At 51.5% G+C, this 26344-nt stretch overlaps 1 protein-coding gene across 1 annotated transcript in view; it reads right to left on the bottom strand.

The window, feature by feature from the left end:
• The window catches only part of LOC144178145 (uncharacterized), a 317073-nt gene extending 305418 nt beyond the window's left edge, over window positions 1–11655 (bottom strand). Inside the window, exon 1 of the mRNA XM_077705716.1 lies at window positions 9885–11655. Coding sequence (XP_077561842.1) covers window positions 9885–10122 — 238 coding nt within the window. The 5' untranslated portion in view covers window positions 10123–11655. The remainder of the gene's footprint in view (window positions 1–9884) is intronic.
• Between the last annotated feature and the right edge of the window lie 14689 nt (window positions 11656–26344).

The raw sequence follows: 26344 nt of genomic DNA, 5'->3' as shown, positions 1-26344 counted from the left end.
CTAGTTTGCCTTCCTTAGCTGCGCGGGGCCCCCTAAAAAAGCTACCGCTCTCCCCCCTAAGCGCCACCCCACCTTGTTTCCTAGCCTGGGGCTGAAGTGAATCCCGTCCCACTGAAAAGCTTGCCTATGTCCGATGCTGCCCACTACCCTGTTCACGTCTATCACTTCCAGCTCAAGTTCCCTGCCACACCTCACGATCTCGCTGTTAGCAGCGAGTACTACCCGTTCGGTGTGCACGCCCTGCTTCATCACCTCCGGCACGGTGTAGACTGCAATGCGCACATTTGGGGCCGTCGCTTGCAGGTCCTTTACCCCCTTCGCTATCTCCTGGCCAAGTTTTCCCTCCTCTCCCTTTAGAACATCGTTAAGCCCCGCGGCAATCACTACAAGGTTTCTGGCTTTACTAGACAAGGCCAGCTGCCCTTTCGCTGCAGTCATCACTGTCTGCATCGTTTGACCTGGGAAACACCCCACCTTCACACGCTTATCCCCTTTACCCTTTCCACTATGGCAGCGCTGCTCCTCTTCATGTTAGAGTCACCCGCAATGATTACCATGCTATCATCTGCCACGTGCCGCTTTTTACTGGTACCCGGGTTATCGACTGGTTTTGCTGTCCTATTTCGCAGCACGTGGGAGTAGCTGTTGCCTATTGTTGCTTCCGCCCCCGGTGTCACCTCGGCGCATGCCTCCGCTTCGTTGCATGGGCCGAGGTGGTCGTCATTTGTTGGCGAAATGACGCTCCTTTCTAGCTTCCTCTCAGCTGCTTCTAACTTTCCCTCAACGGCCCTCGTTCATCGCGTTCGTTACTTAGCGCTGCCTCCAGTTCTGCAACCCGCTTAGCTAACCCCGAGTTATCCGCTTCTACGCGTTCTAGCCGCGACACCACTACGCATAACCGACACGTACCTGCCCCTTCGTCTGCCTCGCCGCCCTCCCGCTGAAACTCCTCTGCGTCTACGTGCCGCGGACAGCTACCACACTGTACCAGCTTTCTACGCGTCATCTCGGCTGAAACCCCGACACAACGAGAAAGAAACCGTGCAGCTAAATACTCAGCTTCGGCTGTCCTCCGCTGTCTCTGCCGTTTCGCTGTCCTTCACTGTAGAAACACGCTGTTGTCGGAGCCCCAGAAAAGCACGTCCGAACAGGTCGACTGCGCACTGCGCACCTCCAAGAGGCCTGTAAAGGGTGCACCCCTGCACACAGGGTCTGCTTGCGGGGAAGCAACATTTAGTACTAAAAAGTACGTTTTACTTAAAGCTGTTCGTTTTCGGGTTTTATATTTTAACACGAAACAGTTTTATGCCGGTACACACGAAGACTTCACTTACGTCATATCCGTCACGGAAATGACGCCAGTACACCTTTGCAGAAGCGACCGGCAGCAGGACATCGCTCGCCAAGCGCACCCACAAGACAGCCGCCTACCCGCAAATCATGCTCAGCTGCAGATTTCGCTGCACATTTTACTTTCGTGTTTTACCGATTCCTATGACAGAGGAATCAACCACAGTTTTTGTGGGCTGGATTACATAGCCAGCAAGGCCTTGGCCCATTTTTGTATATCAACTATTCAGCCGTGCGGGTCATTGCTTCGTTTATTTTGCACCGCATCTCAGTTTGTTAGCTTCGCTTCTTCCAGCTTTCTTCCGTAGTGGGGCCCGTGGACTGTTGTCTGAATGATCATGTGATCGCTTCCCAAGTTATTGTCACGATTCCGCCAGCAAGTACGCGGGGAATTACTTGCAAGAGTGAGGTCTGGGCATGTATCCCGTGTTACGCTCGTACAAATTCGCGTTGGTACATTGGAATCGGTAACAAGGGTAAGGTTCTATTCTTCCGTGATTTCTGAAAGCTCCCTACCACGTTTGTTTTGATACTTGTAGCCCCATGCTTGATGTGCTGCGTTAAAGTCCCCAACTATGACAACTTGGTTGAAGCCTGCTAAACGTTTATCTTGCCGAAGAATGTCGGCTAGGCCTGGAGCCTTGCTTTTCGGGTGGCAGTAGATATTAAGGACAAATATACTATTATTCTTGGTTTTCTGGGGACTAGCGCAGTGATAACGTGGATATGTGTATTTGTCGACAATGTATGTTGAATTGCTGTGATGTTTCTTCGGATGAGGGTACATACGTCTCTGCCGTTCTCCACCGAATCTGTGGAATATCCGGGAGTTTTGGCCATGTGATTCGTTTCTTGTAGGGCTATGATGACGGGGTATTGCTTGAGATGCTGCGTGCTGCTGCAGGTCCCCTTTCTTATGTTTGAAACTGTGACAATTCCATTGCCAGATTATATGTGTGGACGGCATGCTTCGAGGTGTCTTAGCGTTCATTGTGTCCTGCAGAATTTTCCGTGTTCGTATCAGACTGACCTGGACGAAGGTAAGGCTTCTCTTTCCTCAAATTGCGCCCGGCTGCTGTTGGCTGTTGTAGCTCGAGGCGCTCAATTCTGATCTGCGTGTTTTGCATCTGCGATGATAACTGATGGATTTCATTGGTCCTTTTACCATGTTGGGTCGTGATTGTTTGAAATTCGTCGCGCACAAGATTGGTGAGCTGCTCGAGACTGCTTTGAAAATTTCCCTCGGTGATGCTGTTTGGGATCTTTGCTTCCTGCTCTTGAGGGGTATTTTTGAATATGACATATTTAAATATGATATTTTCTTGTGTGGGGCCTGTCGCGACCGGCGCAGTGACAACCAGCCACGACAGCGTTTGGGCTCGAACTGATTTTTATTCCTCCAGCACGAGCGCACGTGAGCGTGCGCTCTCGTGGTTCCGCCTTCGTCGTCGTCGTCGCCTCGGCGCGGTGGACACGCGCCGCTGCAGGCCATCAAGAGGTGCGTGCGGTGTGGATTTGGACGGTGCGGCGGCTTTTGCAGGTGTATTGTGGCTGTTGGCCGACTTGATTTGTTGTGTCATGAGAGCTTCAAGCGATTGCAACTCTGCGCTAAGTTGTCTGATTTTGTGTTGCAGCATATCACATTCACTGCACGGGGGTTAGGGGGACTGAGCAGTGGAAGAAATGACGTTTGCCCAATTCGCCTTACTACGTTCTGCGCCTTGATCCTGGAAATGTTGCTTCTGGCTTGGCGGCTTGGACCTCGACCTGGAACGGCTCCCCTCAGCCCTGGCTAATCTTGAGGCGGAGCGCCCGGCCGGTCCACCTTCTCGGGTGGTGCTGCGGGTAGTCTCCTGTTGAGTCGTCTCTCTTTCCCATTCCTTTTTTCTAGGAGGTAGAATTAACGAAACCGCTGCTTACAGGCCTTGCTGGCGGTGAGGTGATCTCCTTGACACAGGTCACACTTCGGATTACAAAGACGGTTAGATTGTGGGTCCCGGACGCCGCACCTTTCGCATGCCCTAATTTCAAGCGTATACGGCACACGTCGGTGCGGTGGCCTTGTGTGTAGCATCTGTAGCAGTAGGGTAGTGTCTTCTTGTAGAGGCTCCAGCGTGTTTCTACTCCTTTATAATAGATGTAGAAGGAAACTTTCGTGCCAAGGATAGTAATGACAGCCGAGCTTGACTAGCCCAGCCGTGGTCACGCCACGAACTCGAAGCCGGTCATCCATAGGTCGTCCAGGATTTCTTCAGGGGTGTAGTGGCTCGGCACGCCGTGTATTACTCCCTTGCTTGAGTTGGGAGGGAAATGGCCGTAGTGATTGATTTTGAAAATCTTGTCGTTGATATTCAGTTGCGTAATTCCATCGAGCTTCCTCGTGGCGAGCTCGTGTGGAGTGCTTACTGTTATGATGTTTTGGTCGTGGTCGATGCGTATTTTCAGCTCCGCTTGCTTCCATGATCGTTGCGCTGCATTGAAAATGCTATCTGACGGGATAGCTTATTGGTATTGTTGCCTTAGGTCGAGAATCTCCGTGGGTCTGATGACCATCTTGAGATCGCTCTTCGGCAAGGGAGGTGGCTTCGGTGAGCCATGAGGCTTAGAGTCATTTTATACCTGGGCAGCAGTCGCGACGAGGCTTTTCTCCACTTCAGCTTGCCGGCCGTTTTCCTTGGTCTTCTTTCTGTTCGCCTTGCTAACTGCCTCTATCCATTTGCCGTGGGAAGTCTTCTCATCATTGGTTTCCAGCCCATAGTCTTGCGCATCTATGGGTTCATCACGCAATTACGTCGCTTCCGGAGCGGTGCAGGCCGCCTCATCCTCTGCAGCTGGCGTCATCACGAGCCACGCCAAAGCTGACCATGGAAGTAGCTTGGATTTGCTACCAGCGCTTCGATGTTCCAGTTCGCCATTGAACAGTCAAAACTTGACTTATGGCGGAAATTCTGGTGTCCTCTTGTTCCTTGCGATGTTATAGCGATGATCCGGTGGTTATACGGGAGGTTCGAAGGGATTTTTCCGTCGTTTTAAGGCTTTTCGTGGAGCCGAAGCAGACCCAGACTGTTGTTGCTGTCGTCGTCCGGGGTCAGAAGGACCAGCAGGGGGGGACGACGGGTCAGGCTGCTAAGTTGGGGCGTGTCCCTTGGCGCGCGCTCGCCGATCCGGTTACTTCGCTCGGTCTCACTCGGGGAGGCCGCGTGCTATCGGCTTCTGCCCGGGGTTAGCTCGTGCTAGCCCGGGGTAGTGTTGTCCTATTGTGCTCGAAGCTGCACAGTCGACGGTAACCGCGTTATCTTTTGAGGCCCAAGCTTGCCCAAATAGACAGCTTCTTCGAAAGGAATTTCTAAGTTTTAAGTCTTCTAAGTCTTAATCTTAAGCTTCTTCCGGTGTTGCTAAGTTTTGCTAGGTTTTGCTAGGTTTTGCTAGGCTTTGCTAAGTTTTGTTTGGTTTTGTGATGTTATTGCTAGGCTAGGCTAAGTGCTAATGGGTGAGGGCAAGTTTACCCGGATTTTACAAGGCTGTTTCAATGTGTGTCCCCCCACTTACTGCTGATCTGAGGGGGAAACAAGCACGGGGAAAGCCCAGCTCCGCTATTTCTCCATCCTTGCACTACTAGAGCAAGCTGCACCATATTTTTGCGTTTTGGTCGCCCAAAAAGACTCCCACCTTTAAAATGGTTTAGTAGTAACAGCTGCGCATGCGCATACGCCCTTTGTGCTCACACTCTAGGAGGCGGAGAAACCGGCTTCGTTGTTAGAATACCCTGTCTCCAGTGGGGCATTCTTTAGAGGTGGCGCAGTTTTTTTCTTGGCATGTTTTTGCTAGCGCCATCGTACCAAGCTCCTTTGCGCTCTCCCGCCCACACCTCACGTCACCTTCGCCAAGTGGGAGGAGTGGCTGGCCGACTCAGCCGCCCAAGGCCAGCGATAGCTGACGGAATGGGCAGAGCTGGCCCTCAGCTCCATACCCGGAGCCCCGGACTAGGGGCACCTTCTTTTAATAAAGTTATCTCTCTCTCTCTCAAGCTCAAATAACTTCGCTGGTAATAAATTACAGTCAAATCTGGATATAAAGAGGTTGACAAAAATTCGCATTTTTTTCGTTGCATCCAGGCTTTCGTTACATGCAGGTTTCGAGTTGAAGCTCGCCGGAAGGAAGCAGAAACGGAACAAATATCCTAGGCGACAGTGATGCTGAACTAACCCTTGTTCAAGGATATATTTCACACTGAAAAACTGCGTGATTTGCGCTTGAGGCTACTACACGGCGGCCGAATTAATTAAAAAAAAGTAACTAAGTATCACTTCTGATTTTTGATACTTTTCGGTGCCTTAACGCGTTTCAAGAACCAAACTGATGCTGAAAGGGCGCCATTTCGCGAACTTCCTGCTCTTTTCTGCCGTCGAAATTGTGGAAGGGATGCTAGCTGGGACACTGTACCGGGTGGTAACGTTCTTCTTTCTCGCCGGCGGTGACGGCATTTAACAGTTCGAGCTTGTCTTGAGAAGAGATACCTTTTCGTATTCAGGCAGCAGAAATCCTCCACGAAGCCATACCGCAGATACCAGGGGACACACCGACTACACGCCGACAGACAGGCCTCGCACCTAACCGACACCGCACTCACACGTGTAAACGCAGGAGAGATTGCGGTGCGGGCGAAATTCGCTAAATGAGTGCACTTCGCCAGCCGATTTTTCAGAAAAAGGGCACGAAACCTCGACTCATCATCGTAGCGAATGCGTTACATCCAGGTTAACCGTCGCAACTGCTTCGTTACATACAGGTAGCAAGGAATTGAAAAACTTCGTTAAATCCAGGAATTCGTTACATAGAGGTTCGTTCCATCCAGGTTTAACTGCATGTTGACACATACTGTCTAAACACCGTGAGGTACAAAACATCAGCCCCGCTCGTAGAAAATGTTCAAGTCCACCCCTGTAAACGGCTAGAAAATACCTTTAAAGTTGGAGGTCTTTTGCACCATTTATCTATAGTTGGAGGTGTTTTATACCATTTTTTTTTTAGTTTCCAACAGTGGGTATGCTTGGCTTGACAAACGGGTCCAGGGGAAGCTGGGAAGTCGTCGCGCTGCACGCACACACGCGCGCTAGTCATTTCCTTGGTTTTGTTAAGTGCCGGGTGGTCGCCGCGGTTCCCGCGTTTACGTTCCCGCTCTCACGTGCGCGCGCTCGGCAGTTTCTTGGTATTTGTAACGGCGAACACGAAAAATTGCGATTTGCTTATCAGCGTCGCTGTTGAAACAATAGCCAAAAAGACTGCACTCGTTGATAATCGAGTCTCGTGGGTGGCAGTCGCGAGAACAGAATATTCATTTGGACGCACGCAGGATAAATCTTGGCGAAATGTTTACCGCGACATGACCAGTATGCCCGCAGTACTTTGCTGTTCATTTCGGCCCCCTCCGAAGGCAGGCCTAATGGCGGAGTAAGGCAACGCCGACCAGATAAGGAGAAAAACTGCACGGCGCCATCATTGGGTGGCGACTTCCATAGACGTAATGGTTGGTGCAGAAACTTTGCCACTGGCCTCTGGAACAGGGCTTCTCTAGAGAATCTCTTGCTGGTGGTTAGGGGACGGGTGCCTTTAACAGGGTCTCCTATGGTGTTAAGCAAGTGCAGTCTCTGTACCATATCAAAAGGGGCTCTCTTTCGGCTGGGCGTCGCTTGTGATCTGTCTCCGTTATTGCTCAAAGCGCTCGTTTCGGGGGCACATATGCTTATGGGTTTCCTCGCGGCCATGCTATCGGAACGAGAAATCCCGCCGTGGGAAAACATACGCACGAAGGAACATCAAGAGGGAGGGCCGCGAGCAACCAAGCGGCAACAGCACCAACTTCTGCGACGCCGACACGAAGCCAACAAACAGGTAAGGGAAGGAAAGTAATACAACAAACGCAGAGTCAAAACATGCGGAGCGTAGCAAGTGCATAGCACCTGCCCCTTTTGCCCCGCTCCAGTTGACCGGACTACCGCAGAGCACCTGGTGTGGAGTTGCCCTGCTCTGCGAAGCCTACGCGCTGTGCACATCGCCACCTGCGGCCCGCACCCCGGACGTCCGCCAGATTTCATGGCGTAGATACAAGGACCACATCATGGCCCCCGGCTTCGATTCCTTCGGGAATCCGGAGTGTATCTGTACATTTAATTTCCCCTTATGCTGAATAGCGAACTTCCTCAATAAAATAAAAAAAAAGTATATCGCGGGATGGTACCGACGAGGCCTCGTTCCAAGTGTGCCGCCCCTTCAGGTGAATTTTCGTTCTGCTGTAACACTTCGGAAAGTCAATTGGTTTTTCCCTACAGCGTAACTCAAGATTTGAAGGTAAATAAAATGTATCGAACACAGCTGGAAGAAGCCAGTTAACTGTGGAGAAGTTAAAGGAAGTAAGAGGGGAAACGATTGTGGCGACGCTATGCCAAAGACCCCGCAGAGCTGTGCGAAAATTTACAGCAAAAGGTCCAGACAGGACGGCCATTCACGGGAAAGAAGGACACGTAGGGCGTCGTAGTTTGCAGCGAAACAGGCAAATCAGCTGCTATTTTTCTCCGCTATCATATCCTTTTGTTTGATTAGGCGAGTGCTACACATGGCGCAAGCTGGCAACATTATCATCCTCAGTACACAATATAGTTTCGCAGCGACTGGCTCCAAGTAAGCTGCAAACTGTTGCACGCATTGGCTTGTAGTGGCTCTAGTGGTGCTTGCAATTAAGTTGCACTATTTTCTGTTTTCGGCGTCTCGTGCAATGAACAGAAACAATGAATTAACGTGGTACGAGCTCTGTAATCTGTGAAAACGAAAAATCAGAACAAAAGTCATATCGTTGTGATCAGGTATTGCCGGTATACTATACCGACCTGGAACTGTTCGCGCGGATGCATGTTGTAGTGACTACTGCCAGCATTTAAGAAGTCTATGTCGAACATATAGCGCCAACGCGACAACAATCGCCCATTTTAGCCGTCCCTTCTGATAAACGCCGTGTTTCACTCAATTTAACGGTGGATTGTGTACAGCCTCGAGGCGATCTTTAAGGTGAACGAGACGGTGACCTGATTTAGAGGCTTTTGGTTCATTTTAAGGAAGTGTGGTGCTTTCAACGCTTCGACATCTAGCTTTGCAAACACTGAGTGTTCCGCCTCCTTAAAGGCTTTATCGTTTAGGAAGGAACGAAGGAAAAGAAACGGCACAGGGAAGGCGAGGAGGTAAACCAGTAAATGGTCTTGTTTTTAGCGGCAAAGCGCCTTAGCTATTTCGGCGTCCTAAGCAGAAACGTCTCTCGAGATGTGCCCGTCTTCTTCTACCTGGGTTCCGCAGATAGGAAGACCCATCAATCGAATCTTTGTCGTCGCTGTTCGGAGTTCCGTACGCCCATCGGATTCATTTCTTGAAGCACTGCACACGCTAAGAGTGCGGAGTGAAGGGGTGGTTACTTTTCACGGCGCGGAGGGGTCTCTCTAATATATGGACATTCACAAGTTGAATAGGTAAAGGATTCCGGATTATGCTTTTTTAAGGGCGTTTTCATGAAGGCGTGATGGCAGTATTCAGCGCCGGTTTGTTAGATTTAAATTTGGTCATGCTGGCAAACAAAATTCGAGTTACAAGGTAAACTTTATTCAGGTAAATCTGCACGGAACACATCAAATAGCATTGGATGGAGACAGCGAAATCACACAGAAGTAATTTCAGTTAACAATAGGTTGATTCATGACATAAAACGCATTTCATTCACTTTCAGTAAGCTGGAAGACGCGACTTACCACAGAATAAATTAAAAACGCAAAGCAAAGTCTTATTGTTTCTGATAGAAAACATTTAATCGGGGAAGAATTGTAACGTGCATACCAGCTAGCCGCTATCGTTGCTATCTAATACTCCTGCGCTTTCGCGGGTGTCCACAGTGTTTTGGGACTTGTTTCTGAGTAAAAATAGCACGTAAAACACGGAAGTGAAGGTGGGGGTATGTAGACGCACGGTGAGTGTTGCCTTGGTTGGAGTGTGCCTTTCCGAGGTTCTAGTTTCATTTGTGGCGGACGTTCGAAGTTCACACGACAGCGTGGAGCCCGAATGTTTCTCAGATGAACGACGCCACGTTACATAAGCGGCTATCCGTAACCGTTACCTGTGCGCCGCGAGCGGCGTTGACTGGCAACTGTTGATGTTGGACCTTATCATCGCACGCCGAGTCAAGTTGATACCTTTTTCTATTGGTTTTTGAGGAAATCGGGAGGCTGTCAAAGTGACTATTTCGCTCTTATCAACCAATGGTGGCCGCACAAATGAAACAATTGCTTGAGTGCAAGAACACTGCCCAATATTTGCTGGACCGAGACGCTGAGTCTGAGCCGAGACACTGTGCTGTCTTTTTACGATCATGCATCACGCTTAATGTATTTTTTTCGGTAGCTGATTTGTAGATGCCGAAACTTGTGAAAGCTTACTTTTTCCCCTCTAAAAAACGAGCGCGCGTGGTTAGTGTTCGGACACCCGGGGGCCCCACTCACCGTCCCTACGGGTCCTGGCAAGCCAGCTCGTGGACTGAGGCTCCGTGGGCAGCGGCAGTCCCGCTGCGCCTGCCGGCTGTTGAGGCAGCACGAAAAGCAGCAACAGCGTCGCAGAGACCAGCACCCACCACTGCTGCTTTGTCCGGCGCGTCGACGGTCCGCACGCACCGTCCGGGTCACTTCTGCCTGGGTTCTCCGGCCACACAGGCCCTCGCCGCGATGCCCGCGCCCTAGGCATCAGCCGGCTCGCGCCCAAGTCACGCGGGCCGCAACATCCGGTTCCTCCGGCGCTTCCATCGACACGGGTGCCATCTCGCGGAGGAGAACGGAGAGCGGTGCCGAAACGTCGTCGCCCCGTCGGCCTTGGCGGCTTCCACTAAAGTACCTACGAAGACTGCTGCGGCAGAGGATGCCAGAGCCGCCGTTCAGGCATCGACGGCGCCCTTCGAGCTGGGTTTGGCGCCGGGGTTTCCAAAATCTTGAATGTGTCTGTCTTCCCCTTGGCACGAGATGATCATGATAGAAGAGGCGTATCTCTGATTTGTACAGGCCCTGAATTTTCCTGCGCTTGGGATTGATCGATCGGAGAATTCAGGGCAGCCACTTTTTTGACAGTTCACTGCTGCTCTAGCAACAAAAGCTACATCCCCCACTTGATGGCCAACAGCGACGTTCTACGCAAACCTTTGGTATCGTTTTTTTCATCACCCGTCTCCAGAAGTTCGTTCGCCTCTTGGCGAGGATACGGAGGGAAGAGCGACGTGCCGCTGCTCTTTGCTCTTATACCTTTTAACGCAATATCCTCGCTGGCAGGGCTGCCCCGCAGCAAAGATCGTTTAGCCAGCAACGGAAGCGTTAAAAAAACGTCCGCTGAACCACACTTCAATAAATCGCAGGCGGACGTCGAGACTCACTCCGCCCGAACAGTTGGTTCCCCAACGCTGATATTGATTTCGCCGGGCCAACGCTAACCACGTGCTTCTGGGCAAGCCGAATGTGCTCGTACAACGCCGCTTAACGTGCCGCTTCTTTCGATCTTTCCCACTACTTTCTTCCTTGTCTGTGAGACTTCGCACACTGTTTCTCACTGCACCGTTGAAATGCGCGCTGAGGGATGACAGCTGCTTCCGAAGCTAAAAAACAAAAGGAAACAGTCACTCCACTGGAAGTCTGGCTGTGCTCTCTGCAGAGGACGTGTGGAAGAAACTGATAGAGGAATTGTTCGGTTGAAGAAAAGCAGACATGCGTGAGTGTTTACAATAGCTTGGCGCCACGCACTGCTTCAAAGAGCCACTTGCTTTAGCCGCCTGTAAAGACTGAACCCAAGCTCCAATTCGCCTCCAAGAACAGACGACGGTAGCGTTTCCGCAAGACGAAACTCGGGGATACCTTCGAGCGCAGCCTCTTCTGTTCGGCCCACAGAGAGTTCACACACAGACGCTAAAAATTGTGCACGACTCACTGAACAAGAGCGAAGTTTGTAGAGCCAACTTGCAACACAGGGCGCTGCGACGCGTGCGTGGCGGCACGGATGCCTCGGGGCTGGCCGCCAAAGGTAGCGAACGCGTGGCTGGGAGCGGTGGTGGCCGCACGACGACGCCGCCGGCTAACGACCGACGTGCCGCGCGCCTTGTTCGCCGAGTGTCGCGCGCCTTTCTTCGCTTCCCTCCGGGCGGCGGGAAGCGCGGCGGGCGGGGAAGATGTCGCGCCGGGCGCCACCACCGGCATCCGCGCCGGGGAGGAGAGGCGACCACCGCCGCCGCTCTCGACGACGCCTCCGCTTGCACGCACGAGTCCCCATCCCACGTTCGGGATCCTCCCTCGCCCAGACCGCGGGCAGCCGGGGATGCAGCGAGCGGGAAGGGGAGAGAACGAAGCATGCGCAGTGGGGAGCGGAGTGAGCGACTTCGTTCCCCAAGCCCACTTCGTTCCGCCCGCCGGACTCCCGGGTGCCCGCATCGCCATCTGATAGCAGCCGGGGGAACTCTCACACGCGCGCTCGTGCCCTGCGGAAGCTGCTCCCTGTGCCGCTCTCTTCATCTCTCTATTCTATTTCCCCCGTTTCTCTTTGTAGTCTCCTTGCCCCGCTTAATTTTCCGGGCCAACAAAGCCACTCGAGAAGAACGCGCGTGTAGGCAAAGAGCGAGAGGGCAGTGGAGGAGTTAAAAAGGGTGACACAGCTTCTATAGGCTGAGCTTGTGCCCTTTTGACGGTTCAGATTTTCGTTTCTTTCTGGGAATGCCCGGGTCGTAAAACATAGCGCGCGGAAGGCTTGATGTACTTGCTGCGACCCTTCTAATCTTTTTTTTATTTACTTCCCCCGACCTTCTGGGGAAGAGTTCGGTCCATTGAGAAGCAGGCAAAATGAAACTAAAGTTTCTGGCATGCTGACGGACACAGTGTTCAGCCCGTTTAATCTTGCATCAGAAGGTAGGTTCAAGAATTTAGAGAAGGAAGGGACCGGGACGAACTAGCCTGTTCGCCGCTATATTTAATCAATATCGCGTTAGCTCCACTGATGGGTGTTCGATGAAATCCTGCCAAAATGAGTCTTCGTCAGGTGCTCAAAAGGCATTGCGTACCCGCCAAGCTAAATAAAAAATTATAACTGCGCAGAATTTGTCCATTGTTAGGGACCCTTTGTCTTTTTCAATGTCAGTTTTGGGTTTAACGACCCGAATTCATTTGTGGCCTACTAGGAGAACGGTAGTGGCTCTCTACGAAATAATTTAGTGCAAGTGGCGGTATCTGGTGTGCACTAAAATCTCGAACACGATGGCGTTTCCGAACATCGTTAAGAATATAATCTCCGAAACTGCAGGTAAAACCGGTGGCATCGTGGGTGGGGGCACTCCGCATTTCCCACGCGTAAATATTTTACGTATTTTAACACTCGTAGCTCACCAAGTACAACTAGCCACTTTTTGACATAATATCGCAGGAGCTTCGGCGCCTTGTCACGGGAGAAACATGCAAATCCAGCGAAAGTTGGCGCGTGCGAAAATGTTCACTCTGTTGCGAGTTGGGATTTACGAAATCGGTAACCGAAGAATGGATTTCTTACATTTCTATTGCTTCTTGCGCTGGTATTCTAAGTACTTCCTCACTTTATCCTTGACAGCGATTACCCCATTGCGGAATCGTCCTCTTGGCCGAATGAAGGGAGCAAATGAAGTGGAGGTGAAACCCAGACTGATGCGGCCCTCAGTATCTTTGGCGTGAACTAAAGTGCACGCTCACGCAAACCGAAACACGCGTTTTCTGTTTTATCTTTTTAAACCGAAAGCGTTTAATGCCGGGGTCCTCCAATATCTCAGTGACGTCAAATCAGTCACGGAAACGACATCGCCAGAAAGAATTCGATTGACGCGGCTGCGCCGGGATTTGAACCACGAACTCTTTCGCTGCAACGGGAGGTACGAAACGTGTCCCGACTGCGCTTTGAATAGATGCGTAAACATGGTGACAAACGCGCCTTATATCCTTCCTTTCAGATGGTGCTGCCGTCTAGGAGAGGTGAAGCAAAATAGTGCATCATGACGCTAATGAGCGCCGACAGTCGGCGCCTCGATGCCGCGCCTACGTGTACGGGGGACGCGCAGCATAACCTGCGGAGAAGCCTCTGTGGCAACGACCACGGAGTAAGATCGACGTGACTTGCGAATGCCGCGCTCCTGGCACGGTCCGCTGCTCCTTTCGCTGCAGCAGACCAAACGATTCATACATTTCATGCAGTTCAGCAAACGATTCGCTGACAACCCGTTTGGTTTCCCTCGCACGGACGGTGTGCGAGCGCCTGTGGTTTCAGTAGGATTTATGCAATACTTCGACGCGTGCAATCTAGTGCCTAAAGGCCCAACCACATGCACGCGTAAAATCGACGTACTCGCGCAACGACGTACGCCTGCGGCGACATCTTTGCGCCGACCGACGACGTCGGAGAGGGCGAGTAACCACATATCGGCGCAACGCGCGCGTAAACCAATGCGCCGCGCAGTGTGGCTCGACTACTCCGGACTCGGCTTTTTGGCGACCAGTTCAACTACATATTAACTCAAATAAAACAAATAATGCCTATTCTCACAAAAATACGTATGTTTAATACAGAAACAACTAAAACAGTACTTGGGACATTAAAAAACGTTAAGGATTAGTATGCATACTTGGCAGGCACAAAACCCTCCGCTGCCTCCGCTACATATGGCGTAAACTGCCTTGCTCCCATAGTTGCTCGTTGCTTCGCGTTTTTTTATCCGGTTGTTTGGTCCCCGTATTTTACAAATTACTTCGTTTTATCGCATAATTAATAGTGAAGTTAGCTTATTTATCAATTCCCTGTCTTGTTATGCGACCTGACCGCCGATAACATCACCGCCAGAGGTGTACGTCAACACCGTGCGCCCGAAAGTTTGCGTCGATATCTGGCGGGCTCTGACTTCGGCGTAACAAGCGCGTACCAATGCATTCGGCGTACGCCGGAGTACGCCGGTTCCTTACGCGCTTACGCCGGTTTACGTCGTTGTGCGAGTATTGATTGATTGATTGTAGGGTTTAACGCGCCGACGCAACGCAGGCGATGAGGCGCGCCGTAGTGGAGGGCTCCGGATTAATTTTGACCACCTGGGGATCTTTAACGTGCGCCGAAATCTCGTACACACGGGCGTTTTTGCTTTTCGCCTCCATCAGAAAAGCGGCCGCCGCGGCCGGGAATCGAACCCGCGACCTCGTGCTCAGGAGCGCAACGCCTTAGCCACTGAGCCGTTGTGCGAGTACGCCGGTTTTACGCGTGCATGTGGTTGGGTCTTAACGCTGATGCGTATAAAAGTGCCATACCGATGAAAAAATTGCACCATCTTCCCGTATGGGAACCCTGAGTAGTATGCGAAGCAGCCATGGGGTCGACTGAAGTTCCCATTAGTTTTCAGTTCGTCGTTTCTGTTGACGTTCAGCTTCGCGTGCCTTCGTTGTATCAGTAGCTTCTTGACGTAGTTTGAATGAGTGAAGGACATAAGGCGCGTTCGTAGCACATGCTCCCGTCCCGGTTTGTAGCGCAGTGGGAAGAGCGCCACGTACGTCCCGCTGCGGCCAGAGAGTCATGGGAGCGAAACTGGGCGCCGCCTAACTATTTCATTTTATAGTGGACTGCGCTGACGGCAGCCCAAACGCTGACGGGACTGAAGAGACGCGCATGCGCAGTATAGTGCGGACGGCGGACAACGACAACGAGGGAGGGAGGGACACAGCCCCGAGCATGAGGTGCTTCGCATCTAAAATCAATAGCGATGTGCAAGTTCATGTGAATGCACAATAAACATTCAACTCCTCCTGTGAAGGCACATTTCACTTTCGTGTTTTACCGGTTCCTCTGGAAGAGGTATAAACCACTTTTTTATTATAACCCCTGCTCCCACCAATGTTACGAGCTAAAACGACACCACCTTACTCCGCCAGGAGCAGTTGTCACAACCGCGAGACGATGCTCCCGTTGGATCAGTTAAAAATTAACCGCCGGCACTGCCATAATGGTCAAGCACATTGCCTTGATACCTTTACAAAAAAAAAAATTTGCCCGTACTTAAACCAAAATTAGCATTTTTATTTACTCTTTTTCTACATCTAAACATGAAGCCGAATTAAATGACGATCGTACAGTTTTATATATTTTCTGCGTTATCTATGCCATAAAATTGATTTATTGGTTGATTGGCTGCTTATTGGAGGAGGTCATAAGACCCTGAAGAGGAAGAGGGAGAATGAAGAAAGGGAAAAAATTATGAAAGTAAAAGTAATCGAAAACACATTTACAACTGCATTCCCTAGCTAGCTACGATGTGCGCCTGTAAAGCGTGCTCTGCCGTTGGTACTAGTGTACTGGGGAAAAGCACAAATCTGCAATCAAGATAGCCCAGCGCACGACTTGAAGTGGTGGTGGTGGTAAAAACATTTATTTGAGCTTGAGGGGAAAGGGAAGGGGAAGTGGTCAGCCTCCCATGTCCGGGAGGCTGCGAGCCCGCGCCCATTCCAGAGCTCGTTTCACCGGGGCAAGTTGCTGCTCCGGTGCCGAGCTGGTCAGAGCCGACTCCACTGCTCAAAGGTGGGGGAGTGAAGGGGGGTTGGGTGATGCGGGTAGGAGAAGACTAGCTTGTAGGTAGTAAGAGGAAGGTCACACGCTTGGCAGTTATGGGGGTGGTGTGCGAACCGTTGGGAGTATGGGCGATATCCGTGTAGCGCGTTTGGGCGTCGGTTCCATATAGTCTTGTGAGCGTTCTGACACGACCTTCTCGCCTTCCCCTATCGAACGTTGGTGCATATGTTTTAAGATTGGGGCGACCCTAAGCCACTGGCGAATGTGAAGAGGGATGCGTTGAAGCTCGTGAGTTGCAGACGGGGTGGTCCGGCCGATGGTGCGAAGCCCGTTCCTGCCAGTGGGAGTAAGGGCCAATCGTTGTAGCTGTGAGGTTCGGTGGGCTTCCAGAATTTCGCTGAGGGTATTATGCAGCCCAAGTTGAAGCAAACGGTCATTGGAGGTAAATGTAGGGAGGCCCAAGGCAGCTTTATAAGTTTGGCGGATTAGGGCGTCCAGCTTGCTGGTTTATTGGGGTTTAAGATTCACGAATGGAGTTTCGTAGGTGAGACGGCTGACCATGAGGCCTTGGACTAGACGGCAAGTGTCTGGCTCTTTTAGACCGTATGCAGATCCCCGGATTCGACGTATGAGGTGGATGAGCTGGGAGATTGTTCGGTGCAGTTGGGGGAGTAGGGCAGATCCTGAACCATCCCAGTGGAACGGAACGCCTAATATCCTGAGCGTGGTAACTTGGGGGATAAAAGAACCACTTATGGTAACCAGTGGGTCAGGGGTGGGTGCAGCCTCTTGTGCGGGCGCGGAGAACCAGTAGGGCGGATTTAGATGGCTCGCAGGTCAGTCCCCTGGGCGGAAAGTAAGCAGTAGTGGTTCGACTGCTTGTTGAATAATGTCCTGTTGTTCACCGCTAGAGCCTTGGGTGGTCCAGAGAGTCAGATAGTCAGCGTAGAATGCGTGGCGGAGGCCGGGAATGGCTAACAGTTTGTCAGGGAGGTGAATCAGAGCTATATTAAAGAGAAGAGGTGAGATAACCGATCCTTGTGGTGTGCCCTTTGCCGGGGTGTGGAAAGTAGGCAAGAGTAGAGGGCCGAGTCGGAGTGTAGCTGTTCTTTTCTCAAGGAAGGCTTTTACAAAGCGAAAGGTATTTACGCCACAGTTCGTGGTACTGAGGTTTTCTAGTATGGCTTCGTGGGTGACGTTGTCGAATGCACCCTTGACGTCGAGTGTTAAGATTGTTTTGGGGGAGGTGCGGCTCAGGTGGTCGACCACCTGTTCCTTGAGCTGCAGGAGGACCTCTTGAGTAGATAGGTGTTGCCGAAACCAAACATTGTGAGAGGGTACAGGTTGTGGTCTTCCAGGATGCGGTGAGGCGCTGATGTACTAGGTGTTCGAAGAGTTTACCGATGCATGAGGTCAGGGAGATTGGACGAAGACTAGTCGGCGTCAGTGGCTTGTTGGGTTTTGGGATCAGTATGATGTCCGAGTGTCGCCACTGCTCAGGTAGAGTTTCCCCCTGCCAGTGATAATTGTAAAGTTCGACGAGGTCTTGGAGTGTGTCCTCGTCGAGATTGCGGGTAGTGCGGTAGGTAATATGGTCCTTTCCCGGGGTGGTGTCGCGGGTGAGGCGGGCCAGGACAGCCTGAAGTTCACTGAAAGTGAAGGGGGTGTCTAGTGCTTTATTAGCTAGGCCCCTGTAGCATGTGTCGGGGATGGGAGGGTAGGTAGTAGGGTCGCCGAAAAGATGGTCACGGATCGACTTGAGGAGTTCTTGAGAGGGGAGAGCACTGTTGCGGATTAGTTGATGTATTCTATGGTTTGTGTATCTCTTAGTATTGGTGTTGTCGAAAAGGGAACAGAGGAATGCCACGTTTTCTTTGTGTGGAGAGTGCCTTGGAGCTGATTGCAGAAGGAGTGCCGATTTTGTCGCTGGAGATCGGCGGCTTATGCTTGCGCGTGCTGGGTAAGGAGGGCTATGCGCTTTTTAAGTTTACGATTATGCTTCTGCCGTTTTCAGCGTTTAGTAAGACTACGACGCGCGTCCCAAATGTGCATAAGGTGGGGGATGACTGCCGGAGTGCTGTCAGTGAGTGCGATTTCTTGAGTGTGCTTTTTAACCCGGTGTTCGAGGGCCTGGGTCCAGTCACTTAAATTTTGGCTTATTGCAGGGAGAGGGATTGGATCTTCACTGAAGGCGGACCAGTTAGTCAGGCGTGCGGTGCCCGTCCGGGTCATTTCCTGTTTGGTTAGGAAGCGAACAGAGAGCAGATGATGGTCACTGCCGAGTGTTTCGTCGAGACGGAACCATTGAATCCTGGAGATGTTTTTAGTGAATGATAAATCAGGTGTGGTGTCTCTGGTGACACTGTTGCCGGTACGGGTTGGAAGGGTGGGGTCGTTTTGGAAGATCAACTGGTGGTTTTGGGTGGCGCGTAGGAGGGCCGTACCTTTTTTGGAGGCAAAGTGGTAGCCCCATGCAGGATTTTGGGCGTTGAAATCTCCGAGTAGAAGTAAAGGGGCGTCCTTGGTAAGGGATGCGGCTTCGTAAATCAGTGCCTGAATGTTGTGGAGGTTATCAGATGGGGGACTGTAGACATTCAGGATGAAGATGCTGGGGCCAGTCGGCCTTGTGGAAATGAGCTCTACAAAGGTATGAGGTACGGTTTGATTAAGACGATGTGGTTGGGACGGATGGGAGTTATGTACGAAAGTGGCGGTGCGATGATGGGGATCTTGCGTGAAGGCGGTATAATGCGGTAGGCGGGGGGTAGGAGTATTGGTCACTTGCAGGGCAATGACATCCGGAGGATCTTGTTTGGTAAACAAGGCTAGCTGGTGTCGCTTGTTGTTGAGGGAACGGCAGTTCCACTGGAGTACGATGAGGTCCGGGTATGATGAGTATCCGGGAGTACTCACTGGAGTACGATGAGTACTCACTGGAGTACGATGAGTATCCGGGAGATTAGTCATGGTAAGGGTGATGTTTGAGTTTCTTGGGTTGGTGAGTCGAAGCCAGGGTGTTCTGTATGCCTTAGATGGTCTGTTCTAATTTGTTTTGCAGTTCAGTTATTGTCTAGATGCCGCTACATTCTCGGTTTGTGATTCTATCAGTTCTTTTATGGCTTCCACTATTTTCGTGTCAATGAGTTCAGGAGGGGTGTTGGTGGGGGCGGCGGGGCTGGGAGGGGGGAGGCTAATAGGGTGTCAATTTTGGAAGTTAGAGAGGCGAGTCGTGCCTGGAAAGTTCAGCAATAGTAGCGGAGTAGGAAGGGTGGATTGATGGTTGGGGTTTTGGCGGGGAAGGGGGGAGGGAGGGTGAAGTTAGAGCAGCTTCATAACCTTGGAGAACTTGCTGCAAATTAACAACGTAGGAAAAAGAACAAGCTAACATAATAGTGAACCAATACTGAGCCTCAACGCAATAGATTTTCTGACAGCATGCATACAAGAACTGGCGAAGCTTGCACTAAGTCGCGCAAGGCTTGAAATCTCTGCTTGGTGTGCCCGCAAAACGCTCTGCTTCAGGGCGTGATTTGTGTGTAATGATGGACGAAAAACTACTTTTCAACTCACACGTGAACCACCTGACCAACTCCTGTCTCCGAACGCTTATCGTGATTTCCCGGGTCACCAGGGAATTCACCGACCGATCATGCTTTGTCTCCCTCTACCGCGCCCTAGTTTTACCGAGGCTCGACTTTGCCAGTGCTATTTGGGATTGCTTAAGCCCTTCGTCGTCTCTTCATCTATAAGGATTCAGAAGCGCTTCACTAGAACCGTATTTGATCGTTAGTCACCAGTGGGCCATTATCTGCACGGTGGGCTTCCCAAGCTCCTGAATTTTGATGAGCTATGTGTTAGGCGTTCCAGGCGTGACCTGCCTTTTCTTTTTAACTGCATTCATTCCAAGTTTTACTGCCGTTGCCTTGTAAGTTCTGTTCACCTGCGAGTACCAAGCAGACCACTGCGGCCGCATGGATGGTTTCGTGTTGACAGAGCACTGAGCCTGGCACCAGCTAGCCGATGCCAACATGCCTATAACAGCCTGTTTTTATCTTCCATTTACATTTTTTGCAATGACATGGTTCTTTTTCAACACTCCTTGAAAATTTTGACATTTTGAATGCACATGTTGTAGAGAGGTCGCACATACACTCCGCCCTCCGTTCTTGTGTTTCTGTCCTAAAAGCTCCACCTAGCTTATGCTTGTTTGTGTTGATTAGGGCTGTCAAGTGAACGGATGGTGAGGTTGTCTCTACCAGCTCAGAGATATGGACGCAGGAAAGCCGTTGACGTGTTTAACAAAACATACATTTAATGCACACTTAGAGAAACCCTAAAGCAAAGCAATCAGAAATAAATCGTACAAAACCGCCAACCATTCAACCCCTAACTAAATAATCTAAAATACAATCCACACCATAACCCAAAAGTCTGTACAATAAAGTTCTACACAATTATTTATAATCCACTCATTACATCAAGTCCTAGTTCAAGTCTTTCCTACAACAACTCCTTAGTTGTGTCCTACAACTATGTCCCTAATGGACTGGCCTACCTCGCTGTCGTCGGCGCTGACGTGTCGCACCCGTTGCGTGGCCGCGACTCGGTTGTAGCCGTCCTCGTCTCACTTCGGTGCCGGCGTTCGATGCGTGCGGTCACTGCTGAGACGGCGTGGGCTCCACGCGTCCCGACTGGTTTCCTCGATGGCGACCCCTGGTAGCCGCCGCCGCTGGGAACCCAAGTAGGCTCGGCAGGAACGTAGCCTTTCGGGGCTGTCGAGACGAACGTCGACGGAGCGTGTACGTTGGCCGCTGGTGCCCGACCGATGCCGCTGGGGCCACAAAGACACAGGTTCGTGGTGCACCTAGGATAACGGCGCCGATGCGAAGTCGGCCAGCTTCCGCCCAGGCTCGGATGGCATGGTCGATGGCGTGTCCGCGTCCCCCTGGCTCGTTCCTTGCCTCCCCGGGTTCTTTTTGTGCGCCCCGCTTTTATCCCCTCTGGGCTCTCTCGTGGCGCACTCTCATTGGCTCATTTCCTTTGCCATGCCCATATATGGCCGTCACGCCCCCGGTCTTCTGCGCGGCGTTCTCTGATTGGATGACCAGTGCGCTGTCATATTTGCCCATGATACCCCGGTGTTTCGGCGCTGGCGTTCACTCATTGGTGCGCTCCTGGCGCCCACTTCAAATTTACGTTCTTTTGTTCTTTTCTTTCACTTTGGGGGGGGGGGGGGGGGTTGTGCATCCCCTCTCCGGTGGTGCCCTGGCACATGACAAGGGCATCCTCTTCGAAAGACCTCCGAGCTCTTGTTCTTCAGCAAATGTTTTCCTTCTTTGATCACTCCTTCTTTATATATATCTGCACTTTTATTTTTACCCATTTTTTATTTATTTCCCTTCCTATGTGTTGTTCTTTGTATGCCTTATATTCATGTACCCATTCCGCTACCCGAAAAGACCGTTGCGCTGTTTGGGTGAGCACTTCGAATAAATAAATAAATAAATAAATAAATAAATAAATAAATAAATAAACAAGAAAACTTTATTGCAGAAGGTGGACACGTCGATCGGAATGGGGAATAAAGGAAGGTGTGGGGGGGGGGGGGGGGGTTTAAAGGTTACATTCGGCGGTCGACGCCTGAGGAGCGCGCGAACTCCCACAGAGAGAGGAGCGTCTGCCGTGTAGTGCCGGGTTGAAGTGGCGTTGTCCAGTCCACAAGCCGGTGGACGCCGGGCGGGAGACACTTTGAACGGAGCGTTTGAAGGCCGGAACACTAACATGTGGTGTACAGTGGGTGCGGCTCCTGTGGAGCAGGAGGTGCGGGCAATTGCGGCTACAGGTTGCTGATCCTGGACCGCATGCTGGTGACGTTTTGGCACATAGGCACGCCACTTCGACAAGACATCATCGGTTAGCGCGGCACCAGCCCGTGCCTTATGCAGAAGCACTTGTGCGCCCCGGGGCAATCCAATGGACAGGGGAGCAGGATCTGCTTGGACGCGTGCCTGGCTGCAGCCTTTTATTCTGAAGGGTCGGGGTTGTACTGCGCGAATGGGACGGGTAACGCCGGGTTGGAGCGGAGTTCGAAGTGCTCGCTCGCGCACGCGTAAGCGGCCTTGCTGCCAACATCGCCTGTGGGTCCCGGGACTTAGTTTACCCGAACGACTATATTGCGTGTGTCCTGCAGTCTGCGACAAATGGTCTTGATGAGGTCGCAGGTGGTGCCGGCGTATGGAGTTTGGCCAAGTTGATCGAGGGCTTGGGGGCTGTCCGTAAATATTGTAAACTGGTGGTTGTCACCGGCGCCGTAAGTTGCCTCAATGTGCTCCGCAGCGAGAAGAATGGCCTCGAGGCGTGCCTGACATGGGCTTGGCGGGTGAAGAAACTGAATCGTGGTGGACATGCGCATTCGGCCGTCTATGGCCTTTAGACCCTCTTCATTAAAATAGCGTGGAGTGCGGGCAGCTGTGAATAGCGGTAGAGTTCTTCCGCGCGGGTGTGCCGAGGTAAACCAGTAATTACTCTCATGCTTTCGCAGTGTAATGTCTCCAGTCGGTCATATTGTGTTTTCGTAAGGGCAAAGCATGGAGCACCGTAGCACGCCTTGGATGTCAGGACGGCCTGTGTAAGTGTTCGCAGGACCTGCGTTGTTGCCCCGCCGAAGCGGCCTCCAATTCTCTTGATGATATGAAGCTTCTGTTTCCAAACATATGTGATCTGCCGGATCCATTCGCTAGCCCCTCCGTCTTCATGGAGTGGCACGCCAAGTATCCGGAGCCACCTGTCGGCAGCACGCTCGATGCATTGACCATTCAGCGTTAAGTGTATTTGTGCCTGCAGGTGGTCGAGCCCTCCAATGACGAGGTATTTTGTATTTTCTGGAGACGGACTCATTCCAGTTGGAGGCAGGAACCTGTCAATGGCATCAAGTCCGAGCTGAATTGTGTCGATGACGTGCTGCGTGTTGAGCGTAGTTCATCGAGGGTCAACCCAGATAATGATGTCATCAGCATACATAGTGTGCTGCAGGTGTGGAATGTTGCGAAGTTCTGCAATCTTTTGCATCACTAGGTTAAACAGTGTGGGCGAGAGGATGGCTCCTTGCGGTACACCAGTTGTATTGGTGAAGACACGGGGATGGTTTAGATAAGTTCTAATTTCAAACGTCCGACCGTTCAAAAAGCTCTTAACAAAATTAATCACGTGCGTACCCGCACCACAGTCCTCGGGCGCTTCGATAATGGCGCTGTGTCGGACGGTGTCGAAAGCCTTTTTTGAGGTCGACTGCCACGATCACGGCGGAGATCTTCGTTCCACGTCGGCGCTTCTTGCCGGTCAAGTTGCGAAGGAGCAGCAGGCTGTCGTGGATACAAAGACCAGGCCGAAATCCAGTTTGCCCTGCATCGTAGTACGGCTCTGCGCCTGCATGCTCAAGAATGTAGGTTAACCTGGTGAGAACCATGCGCTCAAGTAGCTTGCAAAGTGTGGAAGCAAAGTGTAGTCAAGGAGATCGGCCTCATGTTGCTGATATTGTTCATCTTTTTTCCTGCCTTGGGAATGGGGTAAACTACAGAGTGCTTCCAGTCAACTGGCAGCTCACCGGACATCCACACAGCGTTTAGTTCCGACAACCGCTGCATTTTGGCGTCTTCATCCAAGTTCTGAAGCATGCGCCATGTAACGCCATCTTTCCCGGACGCGCTCCTCACGTTGATCGCCGCCAGAGCTATTGCCATTTCCTGTGGAGTGAACGGCGCATTCTGGGCCACATCATTCTCTGGTGGTTGCCATCGATACGTGGTCGGTGGCGGGAGAATGCTGGGTTGCGGGAAAAATGTGCGAGCCGCCTCCTCCTCGAATTCTGCAGCGGAAAGGGTGGTTGCCAGACAAATGTTGCGGCACGTATCGCGGCGCGGCTTTGGCCTTCCCCGTCAGGGTACGAAATGTGTGCCATAGCTTACTTGAACCAGCCTTTTCACTGAAGGAGGCGCAGTGGTCGAGCCACCGCGATCGTGCAAGTCGTTTGGCGTACTGTCGAGCCTTAGCCGCCTTTTTTAGTACCCTGAGAAGGTCTTTAAAGAGCCTTCCTTTGTTCAAGTACTGAATGCATAGTTGTTCCCTCGTATTCCAGAGATTGACAAGGTGTTTTTCCGGTACTGGCATGTCTTCACTTACTTGGATTTTACGCGTAGAGTCTTCAACTGCGCGCTTCAACTTTTCAATGATGGAAAGATTGCTTTCATACTCAGCCATAGCAGCACGGAAGGCATCCTAATCGACTGCTTGAGTAGTACCCTTGGGCTGCCTGAGGCTTCGGACGTTTAAGGTTAGTGGTCAGAGCTCATACGATCTGCTCCGCTGCGCCACTCTTTAGCGAGGCCATGGTCTGCCCATGTGAGATCTACGATGGAATCGCGCTGCCTCGCGTGTAGTCCACGCCTCGTAGGGTATTCCAAGTCATTGATGAGTGTGAGACGGGATGCTTCAGTAGCCGCCCGAAGTTCATTGTCACGTGCGTCCGCCGTGCTGTATGCCCAGTCTGGGTGGTGTGCATTAAAATCTCCTGCCACAAGGATGCGGTCCTCTGGGTACTGTTTTCTTATGTCGAGCATCCACGGGTACCCGACATTGCCCCCTTGAGACCCGCGGCGACAGCAGCTGGGCTCAGGACGCGCGCAGTACGATGAAATGAGCATAGTCTTTCGCCCAATGGATAAACGTACAGCCACGATCTCTTTGAAGCTACTGCAGTATTGAGAAGTATCATTTGCGTGCGGCGCACAAACACAGCCGCTTGTGGCTCCACCTTGTTTGATTGATGTTGACTTCTGGGCACTCCATGTTTAATGGTTGGTCGGAAATAGCCTTTGTATCCGGAAATACCAGGTGTATCTCCCCGAGTCTCTTGCAACAGGAGCGCGACGGGCCTACTGACACTACGGAAGAGCTCATTCAGCTCGGCCGCACACTGTCGGAGAGAGCGGCAATTCCACTGTATACTAGGTCCGGAGGTGTGCCCGCTGTGGATGCTTTACTGATGCCTGCTGTTTGATTTCTGTAGCAAGTTGTGGAACTGGTGTCATGGTATAGGCAACGCTTGCTGTATTACGCATTGAGGAATGGCTCGTGCTAGAAGCTGCGCAATCTGCTGAAGTAGTTTCTGCTCGTGTAATTGTTGTTGCGCCTTTAGAAGGCGGTCCACCCAAGCTGCCGGAGGATCCTTTACTGTTGTATTATCCGTTGCGTCTTTAGTTGCAAGCTGATTTCGTTTCTCTGTACCCACACGAATGGCATGAATCACCTGCGAATTATGGTGGTTGGGTGAGTGGGGCTGGGATGCACTGCTTGTCGGTTGTATGCTCGGTTTCACTTGAAGGGAGATGTCCTGGTGTTGCCGCTGGGCCTCAAGTTTCCAATGCTCCCCATAGTCGCTCCGTTTCGGGTGAACCTTATCCGCTGTATCTTGGGCAGTGCGCAAGAAGTTGTGTTGAGCCTCTTCCCAATGGCTGTATTCAATGCGGAGCTGACCTCTTTGTTGCTCAAGTTGACTGAGCCGTTCTTCAAAAGCAGCACGCTTACGTTGTTGTTCAAGCTGCAATTCTCTGTATCGCTGCTGCGCGTCCGTGCATTCTCTGTCGTAAGTTGGAAGCACTTCGTCGTTTGATTCCGCATTTTCTTCCAGTGTGCGAATTGTACCCGTGGAGTATTTCACTGGGGTGGCGCTTGCTGAAGTCACTCTGGAAGGGTTTCGCATGCCTGATGCAGGCACTTTGACTGGCCACTGGAGTAGGTAGCTGTTCGGTATAATTCCCGTTTCTTGCGATTTTCCCTCTAATCGATTTCGCTGGACACTCAGGTTCGAACGAATAAATAAATAAATAAATAAATAAATAAATAAATAAATAAATAAATAAATACGATAATATCGTCATATGCATCCATATCGCCGTGTTGCTCACACCAAGCATTACATGCGCCGTAGCGCTTGACGACAGCTGGGGCGCTTCGGCGACGCGTACGTGCACGACGCAGCGCGTCTTTCCTGGAGTCGCGTCGAGGTTCCGTGGACCAGGTGTTGCGCCAGCTGTGGCGTTGTTGGCTGCTAGGCAACGCGAGGTGCTCCTCAAAGTTTTCGCCGTTTTTTTTTTTTTTTTTTTTTTTTTTCTAAAGCCACCGAGCGCGCCGGGGAGCGTATAGGCGTTTCCTAGTCAGCACAGCCAAGCGACGCATGGTGCCATCTAGGGGCATGTTTGAAACTATGTCCACGTGCATGTGGCCATGAATTTAATCGCTCAGAACCGCTTGGTGTCGTAGTGTAGTAGTTTCGCTCCTGCGAAGCAAACATCCTAACCTGGCTTCAAATCCCGTTATC

This window comes from Haemaphysalis longicornis, unplaced genomic scaffold (genome assembly GCF_048455015.1).
Source record: "Haemaphysalis longicornis isolate Haplotype H1 unplaced genomic scaffold, Haemaphysalis longicornis Haplotype H1 scaffold_4, whole genome shotgun sequence".
NCBI classification, from domain to species: Eukaryota; Metazoa; Arthropoda; class Arachnida; order Ixodida; family Ixodidae; genus Haemaphysalis; species Haemaphysalis longicornis.
This window is presented reverse-complemented; position numbering and strand designations above follow the sequence as displayed.